Source organism: Lissotriton helveticus, chromosome 9 (assembly GCF_964261635.1).
Source record: "Lissotriton helveticus chromosome 9, aLisHel1.1, whole genome shotgun sequence".
Taxonomy (NCBI): Eukaryota; Metazoa; Chordata; class Amphibia; order Caudata; family Salamandridae; genus Lissotriton; species Lissotriton helveticus.
Genome location: NC_136070.1, coordinates 1,235,654,373 through 1,235,671,105, shown reverse-complemented (window position 1 = coordinate 1,235,671,105; position 16,733 = coordinate 1,235,654,373). Strand labels below are relative to the sequence as shown.

General features: G+C 48.3%; 1 protein-coding gene across 2 annotated transcripts in view; it reads left to right on the top strand.

The window, feature by feature from the left end:
- The window catches only part of PLXNA1 (plexin A1), a 589,805-nt gene that overhangs the window by 293,234 nt on the left and 279,838 nt on the right, over window positions 1–16,733 (top strand). For both annotated transcript variants that reach the window (XM_078661729.1, XM_078661728.1), the window contains exon 4: window positions 11,777–11,917. In XM_078661729.1, the coding sequence (XP_078517855.1) occupies window positions 11,777–11,917 (141 nt within the window). The remainder of the gene's footprint in view (window positions 1–11,776; window positions 11,918–16,733) is intronic.

Below are 16,733 nucleotides of genomic sequence, written 5' to 3'. Positions count from 1 at the left end.
GGTGGTAATTGGCGCGCTCTGTGATGGGCATTGGTGGCCCTGTTTTCTAGTTTGCTTCCAGTGCTCAAAGGCCTTTGTTATGGCTTATCATGAGGACATTGTTAACCATTGTGTTACCTCCCACTGATAGTGGATTGCATTGACATGGAGTGCTGATTCTCTTGTCTGGCTGTTCCCAGTTGGTTCATATGGTCTCCTCCAGACCCCCCTGTGTAAATGTGTATGAAACTTATATAGCGCAGGACTTACCCTGGGGCATCTCCGCGCTTGCTTAGGGAACCCGTCCTGGTATTCCCCTGTGAGAAACCCTGGCAGGGTATCCACAAGGTGAAAGCCAGGCATCCCGCCGCGAGGGGCCGATGTGGAGATTAAGCAAGCTATTGCCCAGAGTCGCAGAGTGTGACCCCGTGAGTCGAGTAGGCACCGGAGCGAGAATTGTCGAGACCGTGGAATTTATGAGCCCGAGACCCGCCGAGGCGGGGAATCGAACCCTGGTCCACGGTCGATCTCAGATTCCGGGTCTGCCGCCTCTAACCACTGAGCCACACTTCTCCACACCCCTCCATGCCCTATGGGCTCCCTCTTGCCTTCAAGTACTATGGGGCCACACGGTACCCCTGGGAACTTTGCATCATCACATACAAAAGACAACAATGGTTCCCATGGGAGAGTTAATGAGCCTTTTTTTCTAAAGCGTAAAAACAAGATGTATGACTCCTCTACAAGAGATTAAACAGCAAATTTTAATTACTGTCAAGTCATATCAGTTCAACAAAACGAAATGCAATAGGTGCTCTATTTAACGGAGCAGTGAAAGGGATTAGTGACAGTGGTGAATGCTGGTGCAATTTACAAAGGAAAGTCCATTAACCTAGTCGACTGAGTAGTGAAACAATTTCCAAAGTAAAGGACTCAGAATTTCAGTAAATTTTGGGTAACTCGCTATTTGGCAGCCAAAAAGTTAGTCGGTGTTTCGGCTCCTCAAGTAACATAACAGGTCTTCATCAGGACAAAACATATAGAGGAAGCAACCTATGAAAATTGTAAAAATCAAAAGCAATTCATTAATATTGCGAGTATATACAATGAAGTAGACGTCCAAGTGTGTTTGGAAATTGTTTACCTCACAGACATAGAAAAATCATGTGTGAGACCCCTAAATGTAATTTACAAATCGGAGGATGATAAATAGTACAGTGGGTTTTACTCCTAACTTTACTTTGCTTCGTGTCTTATCCTTGAGACTTGGAAGTTTGAAATAGTCTCTCTTTTTTCTTTGGCGTGGCTACCATTTCATTATAGGATTATTTTCAAACCTGGCTGTGCCACCTGAATAATAATTTAAAGACATGCTTATGTTTTGCACACTGTGTATCCGTTCATTAGCATCGCAGTTCAGCCCAGATGTTTAATCTCCCATTGATGTTTATTAAATCGCACCGCAGTCAGTCCGTCGTCAGTTTCTACACACACAGCCCCGGGTTCTGGAAAGCGCAGTAAACGTTCCATCCGGAAGCCAGTTTGAGGAACGCCGACCCCTGGCCGCAAGGACGCAGCGGACGGCGGCTCTTTTGGGGTTTGTTATTTTTAGGACCGGCTGCACTCTGTCGCCTCCAGGGCCACTCTGCCGAGGCTGCGCTCTAGTTACCCGGCTTTGGGGCTCGGAGCCCCGCTTCACCAGCCGCTCTCAAGTGGGTCGGCGCTTGTCATTGAGGCTGCCCTTGCACACACGAGTCTCACACGGCTGTGTGGAGAGGGACAGAAGGATGGGGCCGTGGGCTGAGTCTAGAGCTCATAACCTCTCCTGGTGCTGCGAGCTGGAAGTTTCTGGACACTTACCGTCCCTTTCTAGGACATTTAACCCAGGAGCTGCCCTTTGACCCCTACTGAGGCTTCACTGTTCATCCATCTCCCAAACTCGACTTTGTCTGCAGTGAGAGTGCGTTTAATTAGTGGAGCTGGTGTACCTGCCCCGTTTCATATAGCGCAATGAAGTCGATACTTCCATCTGTGCATTGCTACATTCTGTAGATTATGAATCTGAAACCTAAAGAGCCCCAGATCACGCAGTCTGGTCAAAGAGCAAGCCGGGATTAAGATTGGATATCTTTAGCTCTGGTGTCTTCTGCCATTGGCTTGAGACCTTGTCAATCACATTTTGCATCAGCCCTCCGACTTCTCTCCTCCTTTCTAATGGTGTCTGTGTTTCATTCTGTCTCCGTTGAAACGCATCACACATTTCATTTTTCTTACTCCCCGGTATATATACACAAAGAAAGTTTTTAATTGTTGTGCACTGCAGCAGGCAGTGGCACCATGTTTTCTAGAACTTTTCTATGCAAATGTATCCTAAAAGGAAATCCCTTAAATCTGGCATGGCTGCTGTCCCTGGAGAACAGCCAGTAATTACACTTCAGGCAGGCTAGTTGGGCCTGTAAACTCTGGAGCCCGCATATGTGGCTAGCTTCTCTTCCCATGCTCTGGCCCCCATTTTACTTCACCCATCGAATTTTGGCCCCCACTGACGAATAATATTTAACTTGCCTATACTAAGCACAACAGTGAATTAATGTGTGTTTACTCAGCATAGAAGCCTAAGAAATGTCTGTTTCTCTATCACAAACCTCTTGTGATTGCCTTGGGTTTTTATCACATACAAATTATGAAATCTGCAAACTTTACATTGTTTCGAGGAAAACGAAAAGGCTGCATATATCATCCTAATTTGAAACTAGCAAGCAACACAGGTTTAAAATTAACTTTTTCTAGAAAGTGGCACAAACCTGAGTGCCAGCTAGCACTCTTAAGCAAACATCGCCCACTTGCTAAGAAAAACTTTGCCAAAGTGATGACTTATTACAAACAGGAAACTCTGCGAACTAACCGCAGGCCAAAAATCTGGATTTGCATGAACTTTGCCCACGTGATAAAAAGCTCCCCCGTGTTAGGATGTTTATATAACTCAGACCTCTTGTCTTTCAAAGAATTGCAAAACCAGCTTCAAGCCCAGGCCTCCAACATCAAGTTTTTATTTGGTTTTCTTAGGTATCGTGCACCTCTATCGGGGGTAAGAACTCTCACCATCTGCCTTTTTTTGCACCTGATTGTCTTTGTACTGCAGAAAGTTTTCAATCTGTTAAGTCTGCAGTTTTTTTTAAATGGTCCAATAATGTAATTGATCTATGTTATATAGCGTTCACATTACTTGGAAACACACTTCAGTGTGCTTGATGTTGGAACATAGATTTTAGGATAGTGTACTTCTGTGGCGATGCCCTAGGGAGGGGCCCAGATGTGTGCATTTCATGGCTTGGAAGGAAGGCTGTGAAAATGGCCAGCGACTTGGCCCCGACATTTAGGCGTCCAGTGCGAGCCGTGTCATTGCACTTTTTTAGCCTCCTTTTGCTGTTACTTCGCACCCTCCACCTCCTCTTGTCCTTGTCGCTCATTCTGATCCACTCAACCATTGTTCATGTTGTCCGCCCCGGCTGCCATAACAAAAAAAAAAACCTCTGATGCGCCCAGCGCTGACCGCATCATAGAACTTTTTTTTCTAACTTTGCTTTACAACATGGATAAAGCACAGTGACAAAGCCAATAGCTTTCGCATAGGGGAGACCTATTGGCTTTTCCAGTGCTTGTTTTTATATATCGCTTGCAGCCTCTGGCCTTCTTTGAACTGTGTGGCTGTAGAAATTCAACAGTATTCCTTTCATCTACTTACGAAGGATAAAAGGCTGTGCCAGTTCACTCGACAATTAAATAGGCCTGGGCGGTAAATTCCGGTCTGTCTCGGAATTTGGGTAATTTCGCGTTCCGCGGAATTGCCAAAAATTCCACAGCTTCGCTGAATTTTTTGCTTGTTCGCGCTTTATAAATGCGTGTTCGCAAGATATTTCTCCCCGAGCACGCAAACGGCATTCACGAACAGGAAAAAAGCACCGCGAACGGGTGGAACTAGAAATTCCTCGTGTTTGCTGAACTTTTGCGTGTTCGCAGAGATTTTTTACCGTTTCGCAGAGCTTTGCGTAGCACGACTACGCAAATTCCGCCCACCCCTACAAAAATCGGTATGCTCAAGGTTCGACTTGGGCCTATTTTCTGCAGTAGGTGCATTAACGCACTGAGCTATCTTGCGGACTCCATCCAGGACACTGGTTGCCTGATGTCCTGAGAGTGCCCGCGTTGATGTCTTAATGACACCAATATATGCATCGTGAAGGGCGGCGGCCTTTTTGCTGTACTCGGACCAGTATCCTTGGACCAGGGCTTCGAGATGAGGCACCTGCGCCTAGAAGCCACATGGCGTCGATGCCTGCGCTGAGTACATAAGGCGGGGACGACTTCCAAGGGAAGAGCCCCAGGCTTGCGTCTGGAACCAGCGCGCGCCGCAGGACGCGCATCACTGGACATGGAAGACGCGCTGCCTGCAAGTTTTGAGCATCTGTGCCGCTGGCGATGGCATCTGCGGCTCTGTGCCTTACCAGGGAGGCGGGGAGAAGGGGGGGCATTGGACTATCATGCTGGCACAGCGCGGGCTCAGATAGACCGAGTGGGACGTGAGGAAGGGACAAAGGGAAGATTTGTTGAAGACTGTTCTGTCACATGTCACACAATGCGGCACGTTCGGGTGTGGCGTAGGGTTATTGACTGTAATGTTCGGTTTTAGGGGTGTGGCTGGTATATTTAATCTGCCCACTCCACACACCCATCAATCAGGATTTATGAAGCGCTGGAAATCACCCGTGAGGGTCTCGAGGTGCTAGCTGCTTTATAGTGAGAAATGAGAAAGCACTCAGAAAAACAGAGTGAAAGAAAAAAGAAAGCAGTTAAAAACTAGGTAAAAGCAGGAGGGGTAGGGGTAAAGGAAGGGGAGGGGTAGGGAGATATGAAAAAACTGAAAGAGTGAGCTAAACTGACAAAGTGTAGAGTGGTGTCAAAAGCAGTCGCGCGAAGTGTAGAGTGGTGTCAAAAGCAGTCGCGCGAAGTGTAGAGTGCTGTAAGAAGCAGCCGCAAGGTAGAATCTAGGCGAGGCAAACTTGGTGTTCGGTAGTCCGCAACAGTCAGGGCTCCTATGAAAGCTTTTGGCCCTTGCCCAAGTTTTTATTATCGGTCATTTATTAATGTATCCAACCGTTTTGATAAATTGTGCACTTCTGCCTGGATTGGCACTAGAGTTTTTGCTTCCCTGGTGAAACTACCATAGTGTGCCCTCAACCTCCTCTCTCCCTCACAAGCCAATCAAATGCCATTTTCTACGCTTGTTCACTTTACCCACTACTGAGCTCTGAATTCACTGATAGTGAAAACGCATTGCCTTTTTACCTTGCTAAGCATATTTAACACGCCCACTTTTCAGTGAGTAAATAAAATTCACTGCTTCCTTGCAAAAATTTTGCGATTTTGAGCAGTATAAGTGAGGACTGTCACATTAACCCATTGCCTTTATGAAATACAAGTGATGCATCCATTTGTCATCTCTTGCCCTCGCACACACTCCCCGCATCCGCAGTGGTGGCCGTTCCTTCTCCTACATCACCGCTAACACCTGGAACCACCTGCCCCTCCCACCTCCATACTGCATCCTCCCTGGTGGACTTCAGAAAGAGACTCAAGACCTGGCTATTCGACCGAGACCGGGCTTCCTCAGCGCCCTGATACCCCTAGTAATTTCAGTGGCGCGCTATAAAAATACTTTTTGATTGATTTACCTGGTAGAGGTACTGGTGACTGCTACTGAGATGGACATGTGCCAAATTTCAGCCTTCCAATGAGCAGGTGCTGCAATACAGCAGTCACACTGGTTCCCTGGGTGACTGGGTTGGCACTAAAAGCAGATGTCTGGCGTGTATTATTGGTTTGGTCTACGTACTACCGCTACTGGCCATCTTTCTGGTGGCAGTCCTTGGCCTTGCCTTTGCTGGTCCACCAGCCTTTCTGACCTGCTGCTCGCTCGAGCTCACATCCCACACCCTGCCAGCATCGCCTGGTGTTTGTCCCACATGAATGATAATGAAAAGCCATTCGCCTGCTCTATTTTAGGTTGAGCGTGAGCCAGTGCACAAGTGCTGCTCTATGAAGAGCTGTGGTAATTCAGTAGAGAAGCTTCGCCCACTCCCCCGCCCTTATTTTTCATTGGCTTGTGTGTTTGTCCTTCGTAAATGCTGCCTTCTGATTCATTATGAGGCCTGTTAGTCCCTCCTTAGTACAGCCATGTGGTCATTTGTATCCCATGGCTTCTCTCCCCTTAACTTGGTTGTTACACGGCTTGTACTACTTTCTTTAGGTTTCTCCATTAGGCGGATGACGTGCTTCGCTTAGCGGCCACGCCTGCTTTCACTTTTGAAACAGCCTGGATAATGCTCCTGCAAGGGCGGCCGTTGCGTGGAATGCCAGTGGTGGGCCGCTTCCTCTCTTCGGCTGAGCTGGGACGGAGTTGGTGGCGCTGCCAACGAGAAGCTGCCGCTTGCATGTTTTGATACCTTCTACCCTCCCTCCCGTTGTCCGTTCCTTCTCTCCTCACCCAACCCCGCCCGACCTCCTGTTGTCCATGCCCCCCCTCCCGTTGTCAATGTCCCCCCTACCTCCGGATGTCCCTGCCTTCTCCCCCTCACCGCCCTCCCCTTGTCGGGTGTTGGCAAGTTGCCAAACATTTGCAATGCAATAGGTCTCGCGTAAATTGGAGACATATTGCGTTGCAAATACTGGTTTCCCTAGCTGGTGCCTCTACGCGTGCCCTTCTATGGCCAGTGTGCGTGCCCCCTGAAGTGAGGCCTGCCTTGCTCATCCTTTCTCCAAAGTTAATAGAACGGGTCGTGTTTCCCCCTTTTCTATTGTTTAATAACCGTGGTCCCCCCTCCCCGGCAGCCTCCCCGGGGTGCCGGGGCCGCATGTTGGCCAGGCGGCTGCAGGCTGTATTAGACACAGAGGATATTGCATTATCCGGGAGATGTGTGTGTGGGCTGGGGGTGTCAATTGTGTTATGGAATTATCCGGTGAGGATGTGGCCTCCCGGCCGCTGTCCTCGTTACCGGGGGTCTCTTAATTCGGTTACAGCGCCATGATGAAGCGGGAGTGTATTTAGCAGCGCTTAATGCGATTTTCATCCGAGGAGGAATGGCCCAGCGCTGCAAGTTCAGACGCCGCCATTGGGGACACCTTCTCGTGAACCTTCGGTGAACCCGCCGTCTAATGCAGAGAGGGAGGTTCACTGACAGCGCTCTTATGTTCACAGCTGTCTCTTCAGCGTGCAAGGTTCGCTGTCTCGCCAGAGTGCGAGTTACACTGACAACTCTGATGCTCAGAAATGTATCTCCAGAGTGCGAGGTTCACTGACCGCTCCCTTATGCTCACAGCTGTCTCTCCAGAGAGTCATCTCCGGATCTGATCACCTCCGTCTGGAGGCATGAGAGACCCTTCCAGATCTGATCACCTCTGGTAGCATGAGAGTCCAAGACACCCTGCCGAGTCTGATTGCCTCTCATGCCTCCAGACAAAGTGCAAAGAGATGCTTCCGGATCTGATCACCTCTGTCTGGAAGCAGAAGTAGCAGAGACCCCCTGCATGCATTTACGGCGTACTCCAAGGATCTTCCCTCAGCCCGACGTTCAACACCTACATGGCCCTGCTCGCCCACGTCGCCAGACTGCACAACCTCAACATCATCTCTTACGCCGACGACACACAACTGATCCTTTCGCTCACCAAGGACCCTCTTACCGCCAAAACCAACCTCCACGAAGGAATGAAAGCCGTCGCCGAATGGATGAAGAACAGCCGTCTGCGGCTGAACTCGGACAAGACGGAAGTCCTCATCCTCGGCTCCACCGCTTCTGCCTGGGACGACTCCTGGTGGCTGACGGCCCTGGGAGCAGCACCGACACCCATCGACCACACACGCAACCTGGGATTCATCCTCGACTCAACACTCTCCATGACCAAGCAAGTCAACGCCATCTCATCCTCCTGTTTCAACACCCTCCGCATGCTCTGAAACATCTACAGGTGGATCCCACTGACACCAGAAGAATGGTCACTCAGGCCCTCGGATTACGGAAACGCCCTCTACGCAGGAGTCCCGGCCAAACTGCTGAAACAACTGCAACGCATACAGAATGCCTCTGCACGCCTGATCCTCGACATCCCTCGCCACAGCCACATCACACCCCACCTGAGAGACCTGCACTGGCTTCCATCAACAGGAGGTTCACCTTCAAGCTCCTCATCCACGCATACAAGGCACTCCACAACATCGGACCAGCATATCTCAACAAACGACTCACCTTCTACACCCCGAACAGCCAGCTACGCTCCGCCGACCTCTCCCTCGCCACCATCCCCTGCATCCGAAGAGCGACCTCCGACGGCAGATCGTTCTCCCACCTCCTGCCAAGTCTGGGAACACCCTCCTCATCCTCCTACAGCAGACCGAAGACTTATTAACCTTCAGGAGGCTTCTCAAGACCTGGCTCTTCGAGCAATAGCACCCCCCTCCCCCCAAGCGCCTTGAGACCCTCACGGGTGAGTAGCACGCTTTACAAATGTCTTGATTGATTGACTGCAAAAGAGTTGCATCGAGACCCTCTCTTAGGCCCAGTAATTTGAGCTGTGTTTGAGTGGGCAGCCACTAGGAGGCGCTAACAGAATTCATCCATCCAGGGACACCTCCAAAGGCAGAACGTGACCTTATATCACTGGTCCTTCTTTTGTCTCCTCTGTATACAGAGCCTCGTGGTCTCCAGCGTCATCCTTGTGTTTTCACTACTGTTCTCCCGTGTCTCTCGTGTGCCCCCCTTCATCCAGATAACATGAACTCTGGCTGTCACTGCTCTTCCTATGAATGTCCATAAGACACCGTCTCACTGCAGCACGTGACTCAGCCCCATCTCCCCTCGCCCCAGATTGGGACCACCGCATAATAGCGCCCAGAGACGGCCACTACACACTCGACATTCATAGTGTCCGGCAAAACTCTTCGCTGCTCCTCTCCAGACTGGACTACTGCAATTCTCTTCTTACTGGCCTCCCCAAATCCCACTTGTCTCCCTCTTGATCTGTTCTCCATTCAGCAGCTCGTTGAATTTATGAGGCCTAAAGAAGCGACCACATCACACCCTTGTTATCCACCCTCCGCTGGCTTCCCATCGAGGCTAGAGCTATCTACAAGACTGCCTGCATCACCCACAAAGCCTTGCACTCCTCCTCTCCTCGCTACCTGGCGAATAAACTGAAACTCTCTGGAGGCTCTAGACCATCACGTAATGCGGAAAATCTACTGCTTGAACCTCCCACTTTCAAGAAGGAAAGATCGATGGCCCAATCCTTTTCAGGCAGCGCAGTGAGAATCTGGAACTCACTTCCACCTCCGCTCCGGACCACCACCTCCTCCCAGGCCTTCAAAACGGACCTCAAAGTTCTCCTCCTCCAAAGACACCTCCAAAAGTAATTCACGTATTCTCCATGACTATGGAAGTGCCTTCCCAGTGTTTTCGTGTGGTTGGAGTGTATGCTATTTATTGCAGTATTAGACTTGTACCTGGTACTCTTTTGTAACATGCACACGCCACTTTTCTCTTGTAACACGCTGTTTGCTACCTCTCACATTTTGTTTGCTTTGATACTTGCCCAAGTGCCACCATTGCCTACGTAACGTTTGTTCCTGTGCCTCTGTGTCTAGCATATATTGCAGTATATCGCCTCTAATTGTACTTTGTTTTCTCTTGTAACCTGCACACTTGCCACCCTCTCCTCCTGTAATGCACTGTTTGCTACCTCATGTATTGTGTTTGCCCACAATTGTCACTTTTACCTCATGTAACTTATCGTCTGCTTTTGTAATTTGTTGACTTGTAATTTTCTGTTCCTATTGTGAAGCGCTCTGATGCCTTCGGATAAAGTCTGCGCTATATAAAAACGCATAAATAAATAAATAACATCTGGGGGGGGGGGGGTCACCTACACCCTCCGAGCTATCTTCATTCATTTACCAGTGGAGACCAAGACCCCCTGTCGAGAGCCTTCACTGAATGAATCAAAACAGTCCAGGCTCTGCACATAGCGCCAGAAGGCCAAGTTATTGCCAGGCGCAGCGCTATAATGACACCCAGAAACATAACGCTGTTTCTATGTGGACGCCCCTCATACCCTTCACTGTGTCGTCACCCCTCTTGACTGTCCTTGGGCGTCAGGGCACTGCTCCAGAACAGCCCCCCGTTGTACAGTCAGCAGCCGTGTGATATGTCGGCTCGAGGGCTCTTCACCCCACGACGTCTCGGATGTCAGGCCCGGTTCACAGTGCATCCTGCGATGGCGTCTCGGGTACCAGGGCGCGTATCCTGCCACGTCGAGGGCTATAATACGAAGCATTTCTAATTACTTCTGAACAGAACTCCACTCGAGGGGGATCCGGCCTTGGTAAACATGTTTTCTTCCTTTGATCACTGATAAACGCGCTCCCAGCCGCGCATGCCATTGGATGCAGGCGAAGGTGCTACATATTGCATGGCGTTGCCGTGGCAACCGCGCCCCATCCCCTCGGGCGGATGCAGAGCGGGGTGTCAGCATGGCACGCCGTGGCAGCTTTACTGCCGTAACTTTAAGAGCTCTATGGGCGATGGAAGCCGTATCACACCAGACTATGGAGCGCGCCCGCCAGGGCACGTGCAGAGCGCATGCGTGAGATGTGTCGAAGCCATGCACGCCCAGCCTAGGTCGAGGGGAGACGGACCCACGCCAGATTTTCAGGCTATCGGTGTGAGATGAATGTCATTGCATTAAGGAAGCGCCCTGACGAGGCGTCGAAGCGCTTTTTCAGGGAGTAACACGCTGCTCCAGAACTCAGAGGATTAGTGGTGAATTAGTATAGGGAGATATGAAATTATTTTTGAGCGGTGGACATGCGAGTTTATTTGGATTGAAAGGGGATAGTTTAAAAACGCCACACAATTTAAGTGCAGCGTATTTGCACACAGGCTATCCTGAAAATCGGGCATGGATCTGGCCCAACTGGACATTTGTTGGACACCCCAGCTCGAAGCATTAGATTAGAGGTTGTGCGGTGCCCCATATAAATAAAATCGAAATTATATTGTTTGGCCTGCTTCTGAGAGGAATGTGAAAATCGTTCTCATGATGAGCTCGTTAATATGTAAGTAGCGTGTTCCTGTAGGAGCCATGCCTACAATGTAGTTGGTGTCTGTTGTAGGGAAGTAACCCAGTTGTCGATACTTAGATGCCCTGTTTTATTTAAACTCTGCTTTCCACGAATTGTAGATTTGTATGGGAATAGAAGATTGTGTGATCTTAGGAGATTTTGGCATCTGTTGGTTTAAAGAGGAAAATAAGCTTGCTTGTAAATATATATTAGTTGGTCTAGCAATACATATTTATATAGACGTCTATAGCACAGGGAAATGGGCATATGGGTCATGGGGTACACTTCAGCTGGACAATATCCTCCACCACTTAAGAGGAACGTTCTACTCTTGATCTATGGATTGCCTTGTGAATGTCTGCCTCGTGTACACATTTAGGTGTATATTGACACAATGCACGAGAAAGGTATGTCAGGGCAAGCTTTGTTTCTTATAGTTTATTATGGAAAAATTCCAATCTCACAATGGTTAATTTTGTAGTTTTAATAAAGGTGTTACTATATTCGTGATAGTACGTAGGAGAACAGCCTATATTGTGACGCAATGCATGGTTATAAATCTGTATATAATGACCTTTTCTCCTTCATACGTGTCTCTAATGTGTGCTTTCTTCTCACTTCCAGATCCTGGTGAATTTGTCGAACCCCAGGGAGCCGCAGACCATGCAGTATGAGAATGTGGTGGTGCACGAGGGCAGCCCCATCCTCCGCGACCTGGTGCTCAGCCCCGATCGCCAGTACCTGTACGCCATGACGGATAAGCAGGTAGGCACCGGGGCACTGCCCAGAAGTCATGCGTGGTCCAGATCTTTGGAATGGATGATGGTGTGGTTTACGCTCTGGGTTATTGGGGTTCCAACACTTCAGGCCAGGTGCCTAGTCGACAGCCCAAGCCGGAGATGACGTAAGGTTAGCGGTGGTGTAGACGGACGTGGTGTTAACTCACCATAGTGCAAGGGGCTTCGGAAGGCCCATCACAAACCACCTTTATCCCTACAATGGCATCATAGGAAGTGACATATGCCCTTTAACTCTGATGGCATCACAGGAAGTAACCATCACTTTATGGATAGACATCTAGTGAGAGTCTCATTGATAAGGGTACACTTATTGAAGTATACTAGAGCGGGATTAATTTCCGTGAGAGGACGAACACTAGTGGTGATTGTGCACTATCTCAGTATGTGATCCCTGTAGTACTGATAAGTGTGCTTAACCCCTTGGGTGCATTATTTTAACAAGGGGACCCAAACAGTTGGCTGAGGACCGTGGGTAGTTTATGTTTTAAAGATATAATATAGTTCCCTACTATGGCCTATATTTTCATTTCTAAACTTGATTCTGATAAGCTAAGGACCTTTGTCTTTAAAACATAACCCCTTGGGTGCGGCCGCGATTCTGCGCCTGTGCGGCACATTCCGATCGCGGGTGCGGTCATGACGGCCGGGAGCCGTCATCAGCACACGAGCATTGTGTGCCATGACGGCTCCCGGCCATCATCAGCATGGAATGGGTTAAGAAGTCGAAAAGGCTAGAAATAAAATGCAAAGTGAAATAAGACGTTCCTTGACGCTGATAACGCAAACCCATCAAGGACTGTATCAGCGTTTGGGGCACAGGTGCACGAGGGCAGCACTTCTATAAGACGAACAAGCCAATCCAAGACTGCGTCAAACTTATGTACACACATGCACAGGATCTCCTGCTTCAGAAGTAGAGAGAGCACACCCCACATCAGTGCAAGCGGGGCCTGCTGCTGAAAGTTTATCAGATACCCTACAACTGTAGGCGAGGGCAGGACGAACCTACTAATATGGTGGGGAGAGGGCAGATAGCAGCGTGTAGTACTTTGGGCCTAGCACTAGATGGCAACAGAGTGCATTGCATGTGAAGCTACGGCAGAACAAGCGCTAAACCGATGATTATAATTCAGGCTCCCTGTTTTCAGTTTTTACTGATTTTTACAGATAAATACAGACCGAAAACATTCATTTTCTTGTTTGTATTTATTTTTAAATGTGGATAAATACAGAAATTAGGTTGCTTTTTGAGTAATTCTAAATAATGTCTGCCATGACTGCCAGGCCAATCGATGTGTGGATTGATAGGTAAGGGGGTTAAGAAAGAAAGGAATTTTAGTGGGGGCTTCAACAGTAGTAGGTATACAAGGCTGATACTGTAATTTGCATGTTTTCATATAAGTGCAATGATTTAACTTCAGCGGGTGTTCCTAGCACTGAAACCTGGCAGACATTCAAGTATGAGTGCATATTTATTGGTTAAATAAATGTGAAACTATACTAATTTCAGGTTAATTTTCCCACAAACCCCCCCAAAATATGAATAAATACAGATAAAAATAGCAAAAAATAAATATGGATAAATACAGATAGAAATGGCAAACAAAATAAATACCATAAAACCGGGAGCCCTAGTTATAATGAAACATTAGCTTAAGAGCAATGTGCTGTCAATCAAAGAAGAGGCATGGAAAAACGAGACTCATTACTGTGTTGACTTATCCCTCCCCCGGCCAATAGAAGGAGAGGTTGGAAGCAATGGGCAAAGAAAATATTTTTTTTAAAGACACCATGTGAAAAAACATGAGCAGACCACCACCTACGAAAGACAGGAGCTGTCGGCACACCTTTCAACAAGGAAACTGTACAAGCAAATTCATTCAAATTGAATGCAAAGCTGAGGGAAATGTGTGGTCGGGAAAATGTATCCTTTGTCTCTCTCGCTCAATTGGGGGGGCGACCAAGTCTAGAAAGGATGAAGCAGTTAATGCATCACAGGCCCCCATTGCTTACATGCTTGTTCATATGTTTCATATGTGTGTATGTACGTAGGATAAAGAAGGGGCAAGTAGAACCTGTTACCGTATTGACGGGTTCCCTACAAAAAGGAGTAAGCATTTGAATAACCCTCATTAGATAGTCCTTGCTACTATTGATGTAGGTGTCCAGAGTCAAGCCGACCCACTGGGAGGTTACTCAGCAGACTGGTAGGGCTGGGGCAACAACATGCTTTTCCACCCACCACTTGGTTTGAAATAATTCCCCCACATCCGGCTACCTAAGGCCTACTGAGTGTTTGTCTGATGGCACTTTTCTGGATCCAGCGACTCAGAGCTGCAGACCTTGCAGAATCCATCTTCTCCATGCGGCCACTTCAGACCTGGCCGTCAGATGCTGTGGTCTGTGGCCGGTGTAAGCCCAGAATCCTCCCTGTAGGCCTCAGCTGTGGAACATTGAATCTCAGAGGAGAAGTGAAGAACCATGGGAGGATGAAGGCAAAGACTACACCGTGGTGCATTTTGATTCGCATCACAATCCCTTTTCCACTAAAGTAGTCCATGTGGTCGCGCGCCTGCTGTAAATCGTTGCATTTTACCTTCAGGTCCTGTATTCTAGTCCTACCAAGATGGACATCTACTTTCATGAATCCCCCCCTCTGTTAATGGGTGCTGTCGCAATGTGGGATTTATTAAGTCACAAATAGCTTTGTTTGCTGTACAATTTCCCAAGTAAAATAAGTATTTTAGAGCTGACACAGAGGTGCAGGATAGGAGTATTGTGTGGCATTAACAAGACCTTTGAACTGGAGTCTGGAGTTGAAATGAGTGCTTAGAAGCAATACTGCTCCCTGCTTAAGCGATGGAAATGCATTACATTATTAGAAAGCCCCATCGCCCAGTGTCGCGGCCGCCACTTGCAGTTGTCTGCCTCTCTCCAGACCACTCCGCCAGCTCTCTGCTGTTTACCCTTGGAGTGTTTTACTCTCCAGGCTGAATAACATCTATTAACAGGTATTTAAATGAGAAATAATATTCCCCTGCTGCGACTGATTGAGGTCTCTGAGAAAATGAAGGCAGAAGTCGCCTGCGCGTGGACTCTGGCCCGAGAGCCCAGAGTAACTAAAAATAATAAAATCATGCCAGTCATTTCATTTCTGGTAAGTAGCTGCTTGCTGTATTCATCATTTCCTCAGCAAGCCGCTGACGGGGCTGTCAAAAGCCTCTCGCCGTAATTGCCTCCTTCTCATTACCCTCCGTGAGCAGCGCGCGTGGGCAACTTGACCTTCGAACCAGCAGCGATGCCGGCAGCGTCACCGCTGTCGCTAGGCAGGGCATCATTGGGTGGTACGGGGCAGAAGGGGACCCTGGGGCTGGTAGGGGGGCTAAACGCCCTCCACACCGGGATCAACAAGCAACTCACTAGAAGACTACAAACCATCCAGAACTCGGCCGCCAGACTCCTCCTCAACATTTGCACAGAACTCGCATCACACCACGCCTCAGGGAACTACACTGGCTCCTGATGCACAAACGTGCTTAATTCAAACTCCTCTCACACACATTCAAGGCACTAGACCACTCGGGCCTCATCTAACTGAACAGTCTCATCTCCTTCCACCATCCACTCGGAGACGGCCACTCCTCAGGACACCTACTCTCACACATCCCACACATCCACAGAAACATATCGGGAGGATGAGCGTTCTCTTACAGCGCTCCTAAAGCGTTGAACGACCTCCCCACTCCACATCAGAGCCTCGTCCTATTCTTGAATCCCGCAAGAAACTGAAGACCTGGCTTTTCAATTAACCAACCTGCCCGAGGCAGGGCTAGGCACACACCTGCTCAGCACACCGTCACAGGTGAAAGTGCGCTTTACCAACGCACATAACAGGCTGAAGGTTGTGGTCCAGGATAAAGACCGAGCTGGGGGAGTTGGGAAGGATCCAGTTTGTTGAGTTCTCAAGAGCTAGCGACTTTTGCATCGATGAGGTGGTCAGGGAGGAGAGCCTCTCCCATGATGATCCGGAAGTGCGTATACGATTGGGTGAACAGAGACCACCTTTATGGTGTTGCACACCGTCGAGGCTATCCCCAGATCTTTGCAGTTTCAGGAAACCCTAGTGCTATTAAATGTATCCGAGGGTATTTGTGGACTGTATGTCCAATAAGGTGAAGCCGCTGTACATCATTGCATGGAACGAGATAGAGCAATCGAAGATATATTCCGATGGATGTTTTTCGAAACTTAAGTGTCTTGCGGTGAGGGCTAGCATAGGGATATTCAAGAGAAGAGATGCTTGAGACCGGATCTTCAACTGAAGATAAATTGATGTCTCAAGGAGAACAGTCTTAGGTTAGATAATGTTTGAAGAGAAAAGTTCATCTTTTCCTGAAGATCAGTATGAATTCAGCTGGTCTTATTTTCTGATTATGCATTTTATATATTATATATGAGTAGTATTGTGTTGGCTTTCGTGGCTCACTGGGATTGGTTGATCGAGTAGTCTAGCCTCGTTCATGGGAAACAGTACACAGATGGATGCCAATTCATGATAACAGGATTATTAAGCTCCCATGAAATAAGACTGTCACACCAATGTTACTTCTTCGGAAGCAATAACACTTTATTAAACACCATGAACTGATTTTAGGATACAAAGTTGAGAGAAATGGTGGTAGTCTTCAGGTCTACCATTCATGAGATGTGATGTGAGCAGATACACCTATTTCAGGTACGATCATTATTCTGAGGATTGCGTCTTGACCCTATTGGACATT